Source organism: Lactuca sativa, chromosome 2, assembly GCF_002870075.4.
Source record: "Lactuca sativa cultivar Salinas chromosome 2, Lsat_Salinas_v11, whole genome shotgun sequence".
NCBI lineage: Eukaryota > Viridiplantae > Streptophyta > Magnoliopsida > Asterales > Asteraceae > Lactuca > Lactuca sativa.
In genome coordinates, this window is record NC_056624.2 from 142,800,433 (window position 1) to 142,817,802 (window position 17,370).

Consider the following 17,370-nt stretch of genomic DNA (forward strand, 5'->3'; position numbering starts at 1 on the left):
ATTTGCAGCTGAGTACGAATTCACATGGTTTATCTCCCGCTGTTTATCGTCAATATCACACGCCTTGATGATTGCCATCACTTCAGCAAGAGTAAGGCGATTTAGGTCTTTGGTCTTCTTGATAACGGCTACATTCATATCCCATGACTTTAGAAGGGCATTTAGTAGCTTCTTGTTTATTTCATACTTCGTCAAGAAGATTCCAGCTATGCTCATCTTATTGGTGAGAGTTGTGAATCGTTGAAGTTGTGCCTCCAGGGTCTCAAACGTAATTGAACATGTTGAACTTTTGGCGCAGCATGTCCTGGCGACTCTCCTTCATATCTTCATTCCCTTCATATACCTCAATTAGGGCTTCACACAAAGCCTTTGCTGAAGTATACTCCCTAAAACCTTGAGCTATATCCGGAGACAGGGCCATGGTCAAAGTGGCCAAAGCCCGTTCTTGCTCCTCAACCTTCTCAAAATCTTCATCACTGTAATTCTTAATCGTTTTGTCAACCACTTGCCCTGCACCAGTTGTGGTTATTATGACGGGATTCTTGACGATGCTTCTCCAAATTTTGAAGTCCTTCATTTTAATGAACTTCTCAATTTGGTATTTCCACTCAGGAAAACCATCTGCAGACAAGAGTCTTGGAATGCGAGTAGTTGTGCCCATAACAGAGTCCAGCTCATGGTGATGTGTTTGACTTTGTGAATCCATTGAATTTAAATAAAAATTAAATTATTTTCTTAAAAAAATTGAGTTTCCGATCAAAACAAGCGTTTACTGGAAAGGGTGTGTTTACGGTCGTGAGTTTGCGGTTCAGAGTTTGCAGTTTTTTAATACGGTTTATGAATCTAAGCTTGCAGTTATTAAAGATGTTTGATTCACGGTTTCAGAACTGAGTTTACGGCCCAAGAAATTTCTTGAGCTTGCGGTCGTAAACTGAGTTTGCTGCCATAAACTTTAGGCAGTAAACTCTCAGAACTTCAAGAAATCACGATTTTTGGATTAAACTTGATTCCCCTTTGCAGCAAACACCAACTCCAGTCGTAAACAATGAGGAATATGGCCAAAAACTCAATTGTAGGATGCTTTGACATTGGTTCTGCTCTGATACCAATTGTAAGGTCCTAAAACGGATCTTACCAGTGATCAAACAAGCAAAACAATCAATAATAATAAAAATGAAGTAGAAACAGAAATCAGAACAAGCTTGCACACGCTTCTATTAATGAAAAATGTCTGGTACAACCTAAGCTATCAATTGCGCGCTATAGCGTTTTGCGGAGGTCAAGAACCGCTATTTTCAGTTTAGCATTTTCATTTCGCGGTACCGCTATTAGCGGCGCTATTCACCGCTATTTACCGTTATTTCAATAACCGTTATAGCGGCGTTATGGGCGCTATTCCATTTTTGTTCACATTTTTGGCCATTTGGTTACTTTTTTCAATGAAAAACTAGTCTTAATGATTTCACTATACTTTCATTTTAAAAAGCCCGAACAAATAACATAATTAAAAGCATTCAAAGCAACTACGTCTATCGACAACTCTTTTACTCATCTCTTTTTGTACTCACGCCAACTTGAGTTGCCATGTTCACACTCCATTAATGCTTTTTGTAAATCGATCCACGCCTATGAGGCCACGACATGGGACTTAATTCCTTAAATCAACCACGGCCTACTAATACGATATTGAATCCGTGCAATCCAATTAAACTCGATTTGACACTTTTACACTACCTAGTTTCCATATTAATATAATAGAATATTATGTTATGTTTTATATGACTTTTTAGGTTTGATGATATTAATTTTATATACACTTATAGTATTAATACTCAAATATATAAATTCTATATAAATATAATATAAAATTATAAATTATACATAATATTAAAAAACCGCTATATCACCGCTATACCACCGCGATAACCGCGATCTCAAATAGCGGCATGTGACTGCTATTGAAATTTTGACTGCGATAACTGCATAGGGTACAACTTGTCTATAGCAGCCGTGAACTCTGTGACATCAACAACCATTAAATGACCTAACTAGCATCTATATATAGTCGACTTGGGCTGACTTTGGGTTTACGGACTTAAACAAACTTACGGCCGTAAACTACTATCAACACTACCAAAACTGCATATCAACACAAAAGAATCTATTACAACGAAAGCCTAGACCAAACCATTAATTGGACCTAACTGCCACATGGGAACAATAAGTAGTCCTCTTTTCCAAATTTTGTCATTTTCTTTAAAGAGACTGCTGACATGTCATGTTCCAGCTATTTCACCAGCACCCTAATCCTTCCAGTAGTAAATGGGCCTACAGTGGGTCTCATGCTCACACATATGGCACTTTTCTTTACATCTATAGTTGGTATTTAATGTAATATTTTTCTTTTTATCCAATATTATATAAATTATTTTCTTAAACGATAGAATCATTAGATATATCAGAGATGATTTTGAAAAATATTTACATGCATATTTTGACAAGCTCGAAGTTAAAGATCATTTAAACGTTTTTAATTCTACTTTTTCCAAAGTCTCTACTCCTTTCATGGTAATACTTCACTACCTGAATATAAATTCAATAATTGATTGAGAGCTTCAAAAAACAAACACTTGATATGCTTTAAATACCAAGAAGAATGTGAACATGTAGAGACTTCACCACAAAAATAATATGCTCATGGTAAGTAATGTATTCATTTTTTCTTAAGTAGGTTTTCATGTTTTTTTCTTCAATATATCGAATGCCTAATCTTGGGAATACAGGTCCATTTATGAATCTAAGTTATCATCTATAAGTCATTATATACTTACTATTAAAAAAAGCGTTATATATATATATATATATATATATATATATATATATATATATATATATATATATATATATATATATATATATATATATATATATATATATATATATATATATATATATATATATATATATATATATATATTTAATGTTAAGATTTTTGTGTGGATTAATTTGTTTTGTTAATTCCAAGATGTGTGTTTTCATTAAAGTGACAATTAGATTTTGTGTTCTCTCTATTTCTATTACAACAATATGCTTTAAAAAGACTATCAGTTTATAGCATGTTACTTACATTATGAATCAAAGCATGAAGCTATAAATGGATATGTTTTTGAAAAGTCAACAAATCAACTGATATAAGTATCAAATACTCATTTTATTACGCTTGTAATGGTTCGTTGATTGGTTTTCTAAAACTTTGTGGTTCAGTATTTCAAACAGAAGTACAACATTCATCTCCGATTTCCATATCTTACAGCAATCCAAGCTAAAAACTACATATTTACTAATAGATGTATGTTTATTTATATATTATATTTATTTGGAATGAATGGGCAAAGGAACTAACCCATTAGTAACCCCTTATGTTTCTCACAAGTACAAATCCCAGGTTCTCAAATTTCTTCAAAATGAATGAACTTTTTATTTATTGGTGACTTTTGTTTGTTGTTGCAGATCATGTGCATAAATCCATTAATACATTATCTATATCAACTCATCTACTGACTCAATTTACAACTGGTGTCATTGCTTTGTCATTGCTTTATAGGAACACACTTATTTGGCTAGCAATAAGGACAATGTATAATATTTGTTACATAACTCCCATTTTATGTAAAGAAATACAAGTACATTGCTATTATGAGAAAAAGTATTGCAAGGATGTTGCAACTATGTGTATAGAAATGTAAGTACATTGTTATTATGGGTAAATAAAATACAAAAAAAAAAAAAAAAAAATCCGACCCGTGCAACGTATAGGTCTTTTTACTAGTTATGATTAATTTATTAAATGTCAACTAAGCATTTCATCTCATTCAATCATTTTATTAAACTATGTATTATATATATATATATATATATATATATATATATATATATATATATATATATATATATATATCCTCTTCATACCAAGATCACCATGCATTACATTCCTTCATTTTCATTAATATATAAAGAAAATATGCAATTCTAACTCTCTATCTATATACTCATCACAATGAATATTCTGAAAATTAACCCATCCCAATCATTTTGGACGAATCACCTAGATGGATCCCATATCATAGAAGACTTTTTGATAAAGACATCACTTAACATGGCATGTGAGACCAATGTTTTTAGTGCCGAAACAAAGACATATTGAACAATGATACAAAAATTCACCAAAAAAGAGAAACATCTCATCTTTAAAGACTCCATGTTGTTTGATGGTATAATGTTACGAATGAGTACTTCAATTATCTATGTTTTATAGATTAATAAAAGGTCACAAACTTAGTGCATTAATTTTTTTTACAATAGATATGAATTAATATATTACTAATAATATTTGTATTTTTAAAAGAAAAAAAATAACTTGTGAATTCTTTTGAACTTTTTTTTTTTTAACTCAATGAATCAAGCATTAATGTATTTGTTTTCAATGTAAATCACTTTATTTGCGCGTTTTGAGTACCAAGTTGTTACTTTTAAGTTACCAACTTTTTTTAAGGCAATTTGCGAAACCGTATAATAAATATCGATAAAATAACACCTCTCTCATAATTACTTTTGTTCTTCTAAAACCCCAAAAAGGAAACGTCTCCCCCTTCGTACATTTTACTATAAATCAGAAACAACCCATCTTACATGCTTCACCATGCATAAGTCTCCCGTTTCTTACCTTTTCCACAAAAACTGAACTTTGAATCTGAAAACGAATTTCGAAGAAGTCATTATCAAATTGAAGTTAGCTTTTGGAGCCTTTTCAAAAGATTATCAGTAAGAAATGCTCTTAACTAATATTGATAAATGCTATCACTTATGACTAACTTCATTCGTTATTGACTTTAATTTGTCTCAATCCTATGATTCTTGATAGAACAATGGAACCTTCAAGATTCCTTCTTCTGTTATGTATGTGGATGGTGATGTTGAAATCACGTGCTGATCTCCCCGGCACGTGGGAACTACTGGTGGACGACGCCAGAATCGCCTCCATGCACACCGTCGTTACCCGGTTCAACACCGTCGTCCTTCTTGACCACACCAATTACAGCCCTAATTCCAAAGCTGACTGCCAATTAGACCCGGAACATCCCGTTTTCAAACCCGACTGCTATTCCCAATCTTCCATTCTCGATCTTACAACCAAAAAGGTCCGACCATTGTTCACCACCCTCACCGATACATGGTGTTCTTCAGGACAGTTTATGCCGGACGGAATCCTCCTGCAAACCGGCGGCTTCAATGATGGGTTCCAAAAGATACGTAAGTTCACTCCATGCGAGGGTATAGAGTCGTGTGATTGGGAAGAACTTGATGATAAAGTATTAGCAGAAGGTAGATGGTATGCAAGCAATCAAATACTACCCAACGGATCAGTGATCATCGTTGGTGGTCGTGGCGCCAATAGTGTTGAGCTTTTTCCTTCACAAGGTGGCGGAGCTTTGAATTTCCCATTTCTTGCAGAAGCAGAAGATATCCAGTCCGACAATATTTACCCTTACGTTCATCTTCTTCCCAATGGCCACTTGTTTGTGTTCGCCAACAATATATCAGTGTTATACGATTACACGAATAACGTTATACTGAAACGATACCCTGCATTGATCGGTGGCCCACGTAATTACCCCTCCGCAGGGTCATCGGTGATGCTTCCATTGAGAGGGGATTACCTTACAGCCACCGTCGTCATCTGTGGTGGAGCACAATATGGAGCATTCCATGAACGGAAGACTAATGCCACAGCTCGCAGGAGCTGCGCTCGGATCGAAGCAACCGGAGAAGACCCAGTTTGGGAATTGGAAGCGATGCCATTTGCTCGGATTATGGGAGATATGGTGATTCTTCCTGCCGGTGATGTTTTGATTATAAACGGAGCAGAAGCAGGTAGTCAAGGGTTTGAATTAGCAACAAAACCTTGTTTATATCCAGTTCTTTATAAACCAGATGAATCCAAGGGTCTTCGTTTTGTGACGTTAACCCCTACTTCAGTGGCTAGAATGTATCACTCAACGGCTAATCTTCTTCCCGACGGGAGGGTTCTGGTCGCCGGAAGTAACACACATGATTTCTACAACTTAACAGCTGAGTTCCCTACAGAATTAAGGATCGAAGCTTTTTCGCCGGACTATTTGACACCGGAGAAAGCTGATGTTAGACCGACAATCGTCGAGTTGCCGGAAAGGATACAGTACGGCGGAGGTTTCGATATATTGGTGAGTGGGAAGTTTCTGGAGGTGAGGCTGATGGAGGTGAATATTGCGAGTGCACCTTTTGTTACGCATTCTTTCTCACAGGGGCAGAGGCTAGTGAAGCTAACAGTGACAGTGTCAGCGGCGGAGGATCCGGAGGATGAAGTGGGGTTGTATAGATTAACATGTACGGCGCCACCGGACGGAAGGGTAGCACCGCCGGGATATTACATGGTGTTTGCCGTTAACATGGGTGTACCAAGTGTCGCAAAATGGGTGCAGTTGCTTTAACGTTAGCCGATGGAGAATCATGAGTGGATAAACTGAATTAGGGCTTTGTTTTTGACTTTTTTTCAATTTGAAGTATCTTCTTGTACGTAGATTGAGACAGGATAAAATAATTATTTCTATTTTAAAGTCGTTATATTGAGTTACTAAATGTTGGTAAAAATGATTATTGTATATACATATATAAACAAATACGTGCATTACACATTTACACACCTATTTTTTTTGTGGATTGTGGAGTTTTCATCGTTCACCCTATCAACGGTTTATAAAAAATGAGCATGTATCATGTATGATGGATATACGTTATAAAAAATCTGAAATAATTCCAAAACTCTGTTTCGAATAGCATTTTGAATTCTTTAAACTTTAAAGGTGGATTTGTAATAATGGCAGTATTTTGTGGTGAACCAAGTTAGTTCTAAACTTACAATATCATCGATTTGTAGTTAAGAAATAATAAAAAAGCGTTGTTTGAAATGACAGCCGCAATCCAAAATATGATGAACATTTCCTAAATGTGTATGTTTTTATTTAAAATAGGTGTTTTATTTTGTTATGTAATTATTATAACACCACTTGCAAGGACCTAGAAAAAATTAAAATGAGTCTCGAATAATTGGGGTTTTTAACCATAAAGTCCAAAGTATTACTACTTTTATTAAAGTAAGTCTTGAAAGGAACATCCGACCACTTCATAACCTTCGCGCCATATCTTACTAGCCACCTCATCTTCATATCTAGGGTCCAAAACACAGCATTGTTCCTCTACTACCAAAGCATCTAAATCGTAGTTAAAGATAATGACTTCCAATGCCTTATTCTTCGATCAAAGTTGATAAAGTGACCACGTCCACCCAAGAAAGAAGTTCTTGAATGTTAATAAATAAAGGGAAAGGAAGATCATACCACTTCACAACCTTCGCGCTAGCATATCTTACTAGCCACCTCACAGTTGACAAACACATTTTTCTTATCATGTACATCCAAAGAACAAGGACATAAGACTGTAGGAATATTTGCACCTCTATCCACTAAATTAACTCTACTAAGAATCCTATCCCAAAGAGCACGCCAAAGAAAAACATTTAATTTAGTGGGAACAAGGTTGCACCATCGAGTTGGGATCAAACCTACAATAAACATAGAATTATTAGTGAGGTGTTTCGTAGATCTAACTAAAAAGGTACCACCAGATTCAAGATCCCACTACCATTTATTCGGGAGTTTAATGAATTGAACATGTTGTCGTTATTGCAGAAACCATGTTGTCTTTGTTGCATAATGTCCCAGTTTAATAAAACATTTTGAGTAACAAACTTTGTTTAAAAAAAACCAAAAACACTAAGAATATCATAATCAATACACAAAAAAAACAAAAAACACGAAGGATGTCATAAAAATAGTAAGCATTAAACGTACATCTAATCTTTTAAGTAACAAATACTTTTATTAAAATCATACTCATAAAGTAACACTATACATGGTATACATTTAATCTTACAAGTAATAAATACCTTTATGAAAATCATGTTCTTAAAAATAACTACAGACTCACTTGATTAAAGGTGGGAGATTTGCAGATAAGTTTGCTCTTCGTCTAAGACTTTTGCTTTCCCTTTTAAACGACCTAAATACAAATATTATTAAGTTTTAGTATTCATTTATATTTATAAAGTTATATTAACTATTTCCCAGATTCTTTACTAATCCCAAAGAATACAAAGTTCTGTCAAATAAGGAATGATCATATTGGAGGTAGGATCCGTTTGATATATATAAATATACTGTTTGAAAAATCCATTTTAAGCATCTCACTAAGAGCTTGCATTGACACCACGCTCGTAAGTAAATCAATCAATATTATAACTAGTATTACTGATAGATCTTATTTATAGTTTCATAACAACGACAATGAACAAAAATATAAGTTACACTTAACAAGCATACTAAGTGCAAATCACCTTACGAGATCGACTAGCGAAAACTCAGCAATTCTGCGAGCGTAACTTCGAAGCGATTCCTTCTTTTAGAATGATTCTCCAGCACTCTAGCTCTTCGTTAAACGATTTGAAAAGAACGAAGAAATCAAATCACAAGGGACTGAAAATTTCTAGGGTTCAAAGAGAAACTCGATGGGAATTAGCAAGGAATGAAGCAGAAGCAATCGAGCTATTTATAGAAAAAAAATCTCGAAAAGCACGACGTGGTAGCTGAACTAATGAGTCTTCAGCGGCCATGTGGGAGCCCCTGGTTTTGCCACGTCACTTCGTGGTAGGTGGGGTTGAGAGCTCTCTTGTTGCCAGGTAAATTCTCATTTCTTCGGATAATTATCTTTCGCATACGAGCTCCGTTTTCGACGTTGTTTATCTACGGTTTCGTAATTTCTTATATTACAACTTTCATTTAGATCTTAACAACTAATTCACAATCTATTTTCATTTTGTACTTTATAATGAATATACAGTGAATGATCTTACGAAATTCATAGACTTCTTCATACGATTTCTGTTCTTGATATTCTTTATATCCACAAATTTGTATTTAAGTGTACTACAACTTTCCTTTACATTACTTTGGCTTAAAAGTAACATATTTTTGTTTTGTATTTTATAAGAAATATTGTTTCAATGAATAACATCGAAAAATCATAACTTCTTCATGTGAAATCAGATTTTCGCATGCTTTATACTCATAGATTCGTATTCACGACTAATACAACTTTCATATATATTATTTCATTATTTTATAAAAGTAACTTCAAATATTATTTATATACAATAACAGTTATATAAACAAATATCAACGTATTGAGAATTCTCACTTATTTAGTTATAAGAAAATTTACATTATTAACTATAATTAAAGATTCTTCTACAACACACTTAATTATAAAACACATGCGTTACAAACCAGGTTGCAAATATTAGCAACATAATAACAACATACTTATCTTTTTTACGAATAATAAAAACTTACTTATCTTTTTTTCGAATAATAGTAACATGTTTATCCAAAAAAACTACAATACTAAATTCTAAAGTAGAATGTTATACTCGAAATAAATAGAATGTTTATGAAATTGGATAAATAGTATGGTGTAATAATTTGAGCGAACAAGAAACCATAGTTCCTTATGGTAGTTAAAATGGATACGAAAGAGTAAAAGAAATTAAAAGATTAAGTTAATATACTTGAATGCAAACACCATCAACGAAGCGTAATCAGGTAGATATTAACCTTTCTTTTATAGAATTCGTAAATATAGTTTGGATTCAGAAACTTAAATGTTCAATCAGTTATGCTTCTTCCTTGGGGAACTCCATCGTATAAAATTTCCCAAAATTGCGCTTTGTTAAACTCTCATCATCTTCAACAACCTCCCCACCACTTGATTCACCGGTATGTGACGCATCTCGGTGAGCTACGTCGGTACGTGACGGAGGTGCATCGTAAGGAAAATTACCTCCGGCGGCGTTTGAAATTTCGCCCTCGCGTACCATATATCCAATCGATGGCGCTTGTTCGCTATTGTCAAAGATGTCACTACGCTGATCTGGAAACTGATGATGCTTGATCGAGATCTCTTGTCTTCCTATTGCCATATCCCCAATCGAGACTGGTTGAACAACATCGTCTGCTTGAGGTATCGAACGATCGAGATTCATGGCTTGAAATAACTGATTATACTCTGATGACTGCGATTGATCTTCCATGGATCGTATATCTGAGATTGATGGAGTACTGTACTGGGTTTCTTCGAACTGGTAAGGTTCATTGAGTGGAAGTTGTTGCTGATCAAAGTTCCTGACAATCGCCGATGAAATTGAGGGTGGCGCGTCCATTTGTTGAGAAGAAGTTCGGTGGTGGAGTGTGAAGTGCAGGGAGTGAAAGGAGATAATGGCCACCTTTATAGATATCGTACTGAAGGAAAAAATCTATCGTTCATTAATTAATGAGATATAACCTTTATATATATATATATATATATATATATATATATATATATATATATATATATATATATATATATATATATATATATATATATATATATATATATATATATATATATATATATATATATATATATATATATATATATGATTTCTTTTAAAATAACTTTTGATTTTTAACTCAAAAAATAACCTAAAAATTTTAGCCGATGAAAAAGATCTTCTAAAAATAACTTTTCTAAAAATAATTTTTTATATAGATGAAAAAATTGGTTCTTACAAAGTCACAAAATCCAATTTTTTTGTGATTTTTACAACTTTTAACCAAAAATTGACTTTTACTCTTAAAGCTAATACAAATATATTTAAAAATTTTTCTAGAAAAAATCACAAGTTAAAAAATCATTTTACAAAAAGAATTTTTAACCTTAGAAAGTAATCTCAAACACCCTTATAGTGTTATACACACCCCTTATAGTGTTATACTCCAATAAATCCAATCGAATATATGTTACATTTTTAATTATTTATAATGATATTAATGTTCATGATTTTTTATTATTATTAGAGAAAGTAGTAAATAGTCTTTTTCTAAATGACATGCCAAAAAATAACCCAAACTTTCACTTATTTTCATTGTAGCTATACATTTCGTAGTGGATTTGATGAGAGATAATGTGAATGTGTGACCACTGTGAAATTAGAAATACACTTTTGCTCTTCATGTTGCTAACTACAAAATGGGCCCTAGCCTAAAACATGAAAAATAAGTACTAAAAGATTGTTTTTCACTTTTTTGTACTACAAGATTGTTATTTGTACCATGAAACTTTTTATATTTTGACGAAAATCATGATTTGTTTTGTATCAAGAAAACGTTTTTTTGTAGTTCTTTTGTGGTATGTGTCTACAAAGACCATTTTTACATTAAAAGGGCTTCATATTCTGAACACAAAGTGTGAGGTTGAGAAAAACTTAATAAAAAAAGTTTGTGTAATGTGGACAAAAAAAAAGTCGCAACAGGAGCCACAAAAACGATTATTTAAAGGTATCAAGATTCTACTAAAACAAGAGCAACATACTGTTCGAATTCCTTCAAATAACTACGCTAATTGTATTTCATAGCGAATATCGCATTTTACAATAGTGATCAAGAAATGTGGCAATTTTTATGAATATGAGAAACTTTTGGTTAATTTTTAGCAAAAAGTGATTGTTTCAAGTGTTTTTTGTTTTGTTTTTGTTTTTTAATGAGAAGTGATAGTCACCATTAACATGTCTTTTAATAATGACTTTTGTCGCATGGAATTTTGGAATATATAGCTGGAAATGAAATGCATCTACAGTCAATGTAGCTTTACAAATGAAAGAGACGATCTTTGAAAGTGTGGAGTGGGAATCGACTTTTTTTTACAAATTGAAGGTTGATGAACCAAAAAGAAAAGAATATATGCTAATTTTTATCGTACTTTATTGAGTGGAATTGTGAACACCAACAAAAACCTCATGGCTGGTGTCATGAAAGACAACGTCATGTAGTAATATGTAACAACACGAATTATTATCATCATAAAGTTCCTTTAATTTTTAAAAATATTGAAAAAGCTACCAAAAGACCAAAAATATATTTGATTTTTGAGTAAGGCCCAATCTGAGCCGGTTAACGGAGACAATGTTTTCATTTCATAGGCCAAAAACACTTACGACTATCTTATACTCTTAGACAGACCTGCACATTTACGGTCTCAGACGGTCTCAGATGAGTCTCGAAACGGTCACGTCTGGTCTTAGGCCAATCTTTTTTCGGTACCGTCTTTCTCGGTCTGTTCTTTTTTGGGACCGATCTCACGGTTTTTTTGTGCACCTTTTTCGGTCGGTTTTCGAGTTTTTTCGGTCCAATTTTGGTATTTGTTAGTTTTTTAAGTTTCGGTTTCGAGTTTTTTCCTTAACAGTTGTGTAATTAATACAAAAATGATAGATTAAAATTTATTAAAATTGATACACTATATTTTAAAAAAAGAAAAAAATAAAATTAGATAGTGTGTGATTTAAAATTATGTAATTAACACAAAAATCATTACATAAGTTGAAGCAATAACCTAAAGAATGGCATAAAATTAATATGGGTCTCTTTTTTAGTGGTTTTTCTTTAACCCAATTTAAAAATGTTGTTATAACAAGTTTGATGTGTCCTATAAAATGTAATTATATGTAAGTATATTAATGATATGTTGATATTGTGTATTAACCAGATTTAGGTGGATAAAACCAATAAACGTTTATTGTCTATGAAGCATATAGGGGAGGTAGATGTAACCTTTTAATTTTTTTTTTTGAAACGGCAAATATATTATAAGAAAGGACCCTCAACTAGCAAGTAACTAAATGAGGGACCAAAAGCAACTTACAAATAGTTAAGACTATTATAAACTGATAAATGGAAAGACTAACCATTCGTCCCAGTTACAACTTACATTTTTGCCCTTGTTTTTACACCAAAAAAAGACCATAGTCTTAATGCATTCAGTACCGTGAGTCGATGATATACCCTCCATTTGAAGCAGTCGTTTGTTCCTGAACCGCCATAGATTCCATAGCATATTACAACTAGTCTTTTCATTTTCTTCGGATAGCTTCCCCATGTGGCTACAACATGAAGAAGGTCTCTGGTACTCCTTATTGAGTTTTGATCAAACTTTACCCCATACCAGCTCATAATGTTGTTCCTGATCGTAGACACAAAAGAGCAATCAATAAAAACATGGTATGCACTCTCCGAATGTCCAATACAAGAGCAACACATCATTGAATTGACCTTAATACCCCTAGTCTTCAACACGACAGCTACGAGTATTCTACCTTGTGTAGCTCTCCAAATGAAGCTTAACACCTTAATTGGGACCAACTTACTCCATTGCTGTACCGAAGAGCCCAAAATGTTAATATGATGTTTATCAATAGCCTTTCTAAGAGAACTAGCAATATACGAACCATCACCAGTTAACTTACATCTCCAATGATCTGCTCCATGACCTAGGCGAATGCCAGAGATGTCATTGGTAAGTGCTCTGACAGCAGGCTTTAACCCAAGAGCAGAGGGGCGAGACTTCCAGTTCCATGAGATAGTTGGTCCAAAGATTCTGTTAGCAACTGAACACTTTTTTCTGGATTCTAATTCGAATAGGGACGAGTATTTTGCTTTTAAGTTGTCTGGACCTAACCATGAATCATACCATAATTGAGTTTCATTTCCAGTTTCAACCATCACCTTGAAAACATCGCTAACTTCCACTCCATGCCTTAACAGATCCTTTTTAATTCCTCCAATAGTGTTCCATACCCCAGTGCTATTTTGTCTAGATAAGTATTCAAAGGTCTATGAATCCCATGGATTACTCGAGCCCAAAAAGATTGTTTCTCATTTTTTAGATGTCACCACCATTTTACAAGTTGCCTAATATTTAAGGCTTGTATAGAGTCCACTCCCAATCCCCCATCACTTTTAGCTGCTAGGACTTTATCCCGTGAGACCCAGTGTATCTTCTTCCTTTCATCACCCCCACCCCATAAAAAAGTTCTTCTGATTTTCTCCATTTAAGAATCAAATTTGTGAACAAGTATATCAGGATAACCTAGTCATATTACATTGATAAATTGTTAATAATTCAATTTTAATGAGTGTTCATGTGTTAGTACTTTCATGGCACCCAATGTAAATTTGATACCAAATACGAGCAAGGTCGTATCACAATTAAAATACTCTATTCCCAGTACATGAAAGGACTTCTCATAATTAGAATGCTATTAGGCTATTGGTTGCTTGATATGTGTCATGACAAGCTCCGAACCCGATATTATTTACTCATCGAAAAATTAAGTAGGTATACGAGGAATCTGAATAGTCAACATTGGTAAGATAAGTCAACAAGTATTTAACTATTTAAAAGGAACCATGAATTGTGCTTCAAGTTATCTTATATATCCTTCAGTTTTAGAAGAATGTATATATGCATAACGGCTATCAACATAAAGGATCACTCAACTGAGAATGGTTGGGTGTTCTTGCTAGGAAGAGGTGCCATTTCTTGTTCTTCTAGAAACAAATTTACATCACAAACTCAAAGATGGAATAAAAAATTATTGAGTTTGCCTATACTGATAGAGGCAGAATTGTTAATGAGTTAAGTGTTTGATATTGTATTATGGCCTAAACTAATTAATCTATGGGAAATTGAATAATCTAACCACTTTTTTGGTTGTTTTAAAAAAAAAAATATTTTTTTTCTCTTTTGGCATCCGAAGTGAGTTGTTTCAAACCCGATTTCAAATTCAGGTAAATGGGTAGTAATTTCGGCCCGGTACTTACGGTTCACCTATAAATACCATTAATCTGTCTCAGACTACCCTCGACATCCCTTGTTTCAGACTAAACTTCGACATCCCATTCTGGAAACCTCTACAACTGAGAATATCTTCTGATAGCAGTGAAGAAATACAGTTTTTATTTGTAAGTTTCAAATTTGTCTCTAATTAAATGCATTTATTTGTGATTATACGTTAAAAATGTTTAGTTTGCAAAATTATATAGGTATTATAGGGTTTTTTGTGAACTTTAATCTTGCTAAGACAATTATAGGATTACATCGACTTATACATATATACTTCATGACACATTGTAATCGAAAACCCTGATTTTTTCTACTCCGGAACATGTTCAGAATCCGAAAAACAAGTCCGGAACATGAAAATCATGTCCGGAATACAATGAGCTGGGTCCGGAATTTATGGTCTGGAATACCTTACCCGATTTTCGGATTCCGGAACATACATACAAAAATCCTAATTTCGGAATACAATAAAAAAACCCTAATTCTGGAATACAATCAAAAACCTTAATTCCACTTTGGAATATACATACAAAAATCCCTAACTAATAATTCTTTTGATTATAGCACGATAGAACATACACAACGATTGTTACTACAACCTGCAAACCTGAACTTGGACGTGAAATATGGCGTGCTTACAAAACCGACCAGTTTGTGCAGCAATGTTTACGCAATCATATTTTGGTGTTTACGTGCACATGCCAATGGGTGTTAAATGTCACCTTTTACTATGTCACTATCTTATGTGTAAGGAAGCTACTACTTTTGATCCAATTGACTTAGAAGAGCTTCTATTTCCAGTTGGCGACTATCAAGTTTGCTTTGACAGGAAAGCATTTTGCTTGGTCACTGACATGTAGTTCAGGGATTATTTCCATCCCAGTTCTGATTTTGAAGCATTTAGAGAACGGGTGTTTCCATTTGTGTCACATTCACGTTCAGTGAGTATGGATGACCTTCTGAATGTGTTCAATAAATCACATCATCAATTAAACAATGAAGACGTGGTGAGAGTCTCCTTCCTGTATATTCTAGAGCAAGGATTTTTTTGGAAATACCCGCGACAGCCAGTTACTAATAAACGTATGACACTCGTCTCTAATTTACAAGATTTTAACAGGTATAACAGTTTTTTATCCACATTATATCAAAATGATATATATATATATATATATATATATATATATATATATATATATATATACTTATTAAGTGTAATTTTTTTATATAGGTACCCATGGGACAGATTGATATGAGATTTTACTTACAAACAACTGTGTACTGTGTTTGATAAGATTGAGGATCATTTGAACCCAAATTCGACAAGAATCGACAGTAGACACACATATACTCTGTAGGGATTTGTCTATGCATTTAATGTATGTACACTATGTTTAATAAGAGTTTTTAAATAACAAGTATTGTAACTTTGTTAACTTGGTAAGTTGTTTATCATCTTAATTTTGTAGATTTGGATCTTCGAGACATTTCCCAATATTAGTATTGTTGGTTCCCCTATACCAGATGTTATCCCTTGGGCAGTTGCATACCCTAGGATGAGGCGTTTTCATGCACTTGATTGTGAACATATTCTCGATGTTAATAATGTATGTAGTTTAGTCCACCTTATAATTTATGTTGGGTTTTGTATGCATCAAATACACTCTAAACTAGGTAGTAGAAAAATCGAAACTATGATATACCTAAGTGTACATGCAACCTATGGATTTATGGTTTCATGCTTATTACATCTACCCTAGAAAACAAAATACAAAGCAGAAAAACATACCTCTTATGTAGCCCTTGATCTCCATGCATGAGATCTTGATCCTTCATGAAGTTTCTTGGATGAGAGGACCCAAACTAGAATCCCTCTAATGGTATCACACCCAATAACACCAAAGAGTGTAATAAAAATATCTAGGAGAAGGGTTAATTTCACAAACCCTAAGAGGGTTAGAAATCGTCCCTAAGAGGGGAAGGAAGAAGGGTTGGTGAAACTTCAAGCCAAGGTGCAAGGAAGAATGAAATCCCTAAGGCCCAGTTTATAGCCTTGGATCCCTTCTTAGGTTTTGTACTCCTTCCCATGTGGGATAGGAGGCCAACAACAAAATTCACTCCTTTTCTGATGTGTGTAAAACCAACTAATTTTAATCCTACTAACTTAAACACAAAGACAAACACATGAAAGGCAGTGTACCTATCGATTAGCAGTTTAGTTCAGGTAAGTAGGGTATCGAACATAGGGAACGGTAAACAATTAAAATAAATGCTAATATTATCTAAATAAAACAAGTAATAGAAAGAGGGGTTTCTCTAGTTTTGCAAGACTAGAAACTTAAACAATTAACTAAACTTAAACTAAGAAACTAAGAGCTAAGCAAATAAAAACCAACTAAATTTAATAATTAAGGAGACTTCTGTTTAGGTTCGAATCATTTATTCCTATGGTTGATTTTATGACAAGTGCAATGGATTAATTGACATTGGCTACCGGTTAGT

At 33.6% G+C, this 17,370-nt stretch overlaps 2 protein-coding genes across 2 annotated transcripts; one reads left to right on the forward strand and one right to left on the reverse strand.

The window, feature by feature from the left end:
* Nucleotides 1-4,925: 4,925 nt before the first annotated feature.
* On the forward strand, nt 4,926-6,527 carry LOC111887803 (aldehyde oxidase GLOX). The gene has a single exon (XM_023883951.1). It carries the CDS (start codon nt 4,926-4,928, stop codon nt 6,525-6,527), a length of 1,602 nt encoding a protein of 533 aa, XP_023739719.1.
* A 6,423-nt stretch (nt 6,528-12,950) lies between these two features.
* LOC111887806 (uncharacterized) lies at nt 12,951-13,745 on the reverse strand. The gene has a single exon (XM_023883952.1). It carries the CDS (start codon nt 13,743-13,745, stop codon nt 12,951-12,953), a length of 795 nt encoding a protein of 264 aa, XP_023739720.1.
* Nucleotides 13,746-17,370: the final 3,625 nt, after the last annotated feature.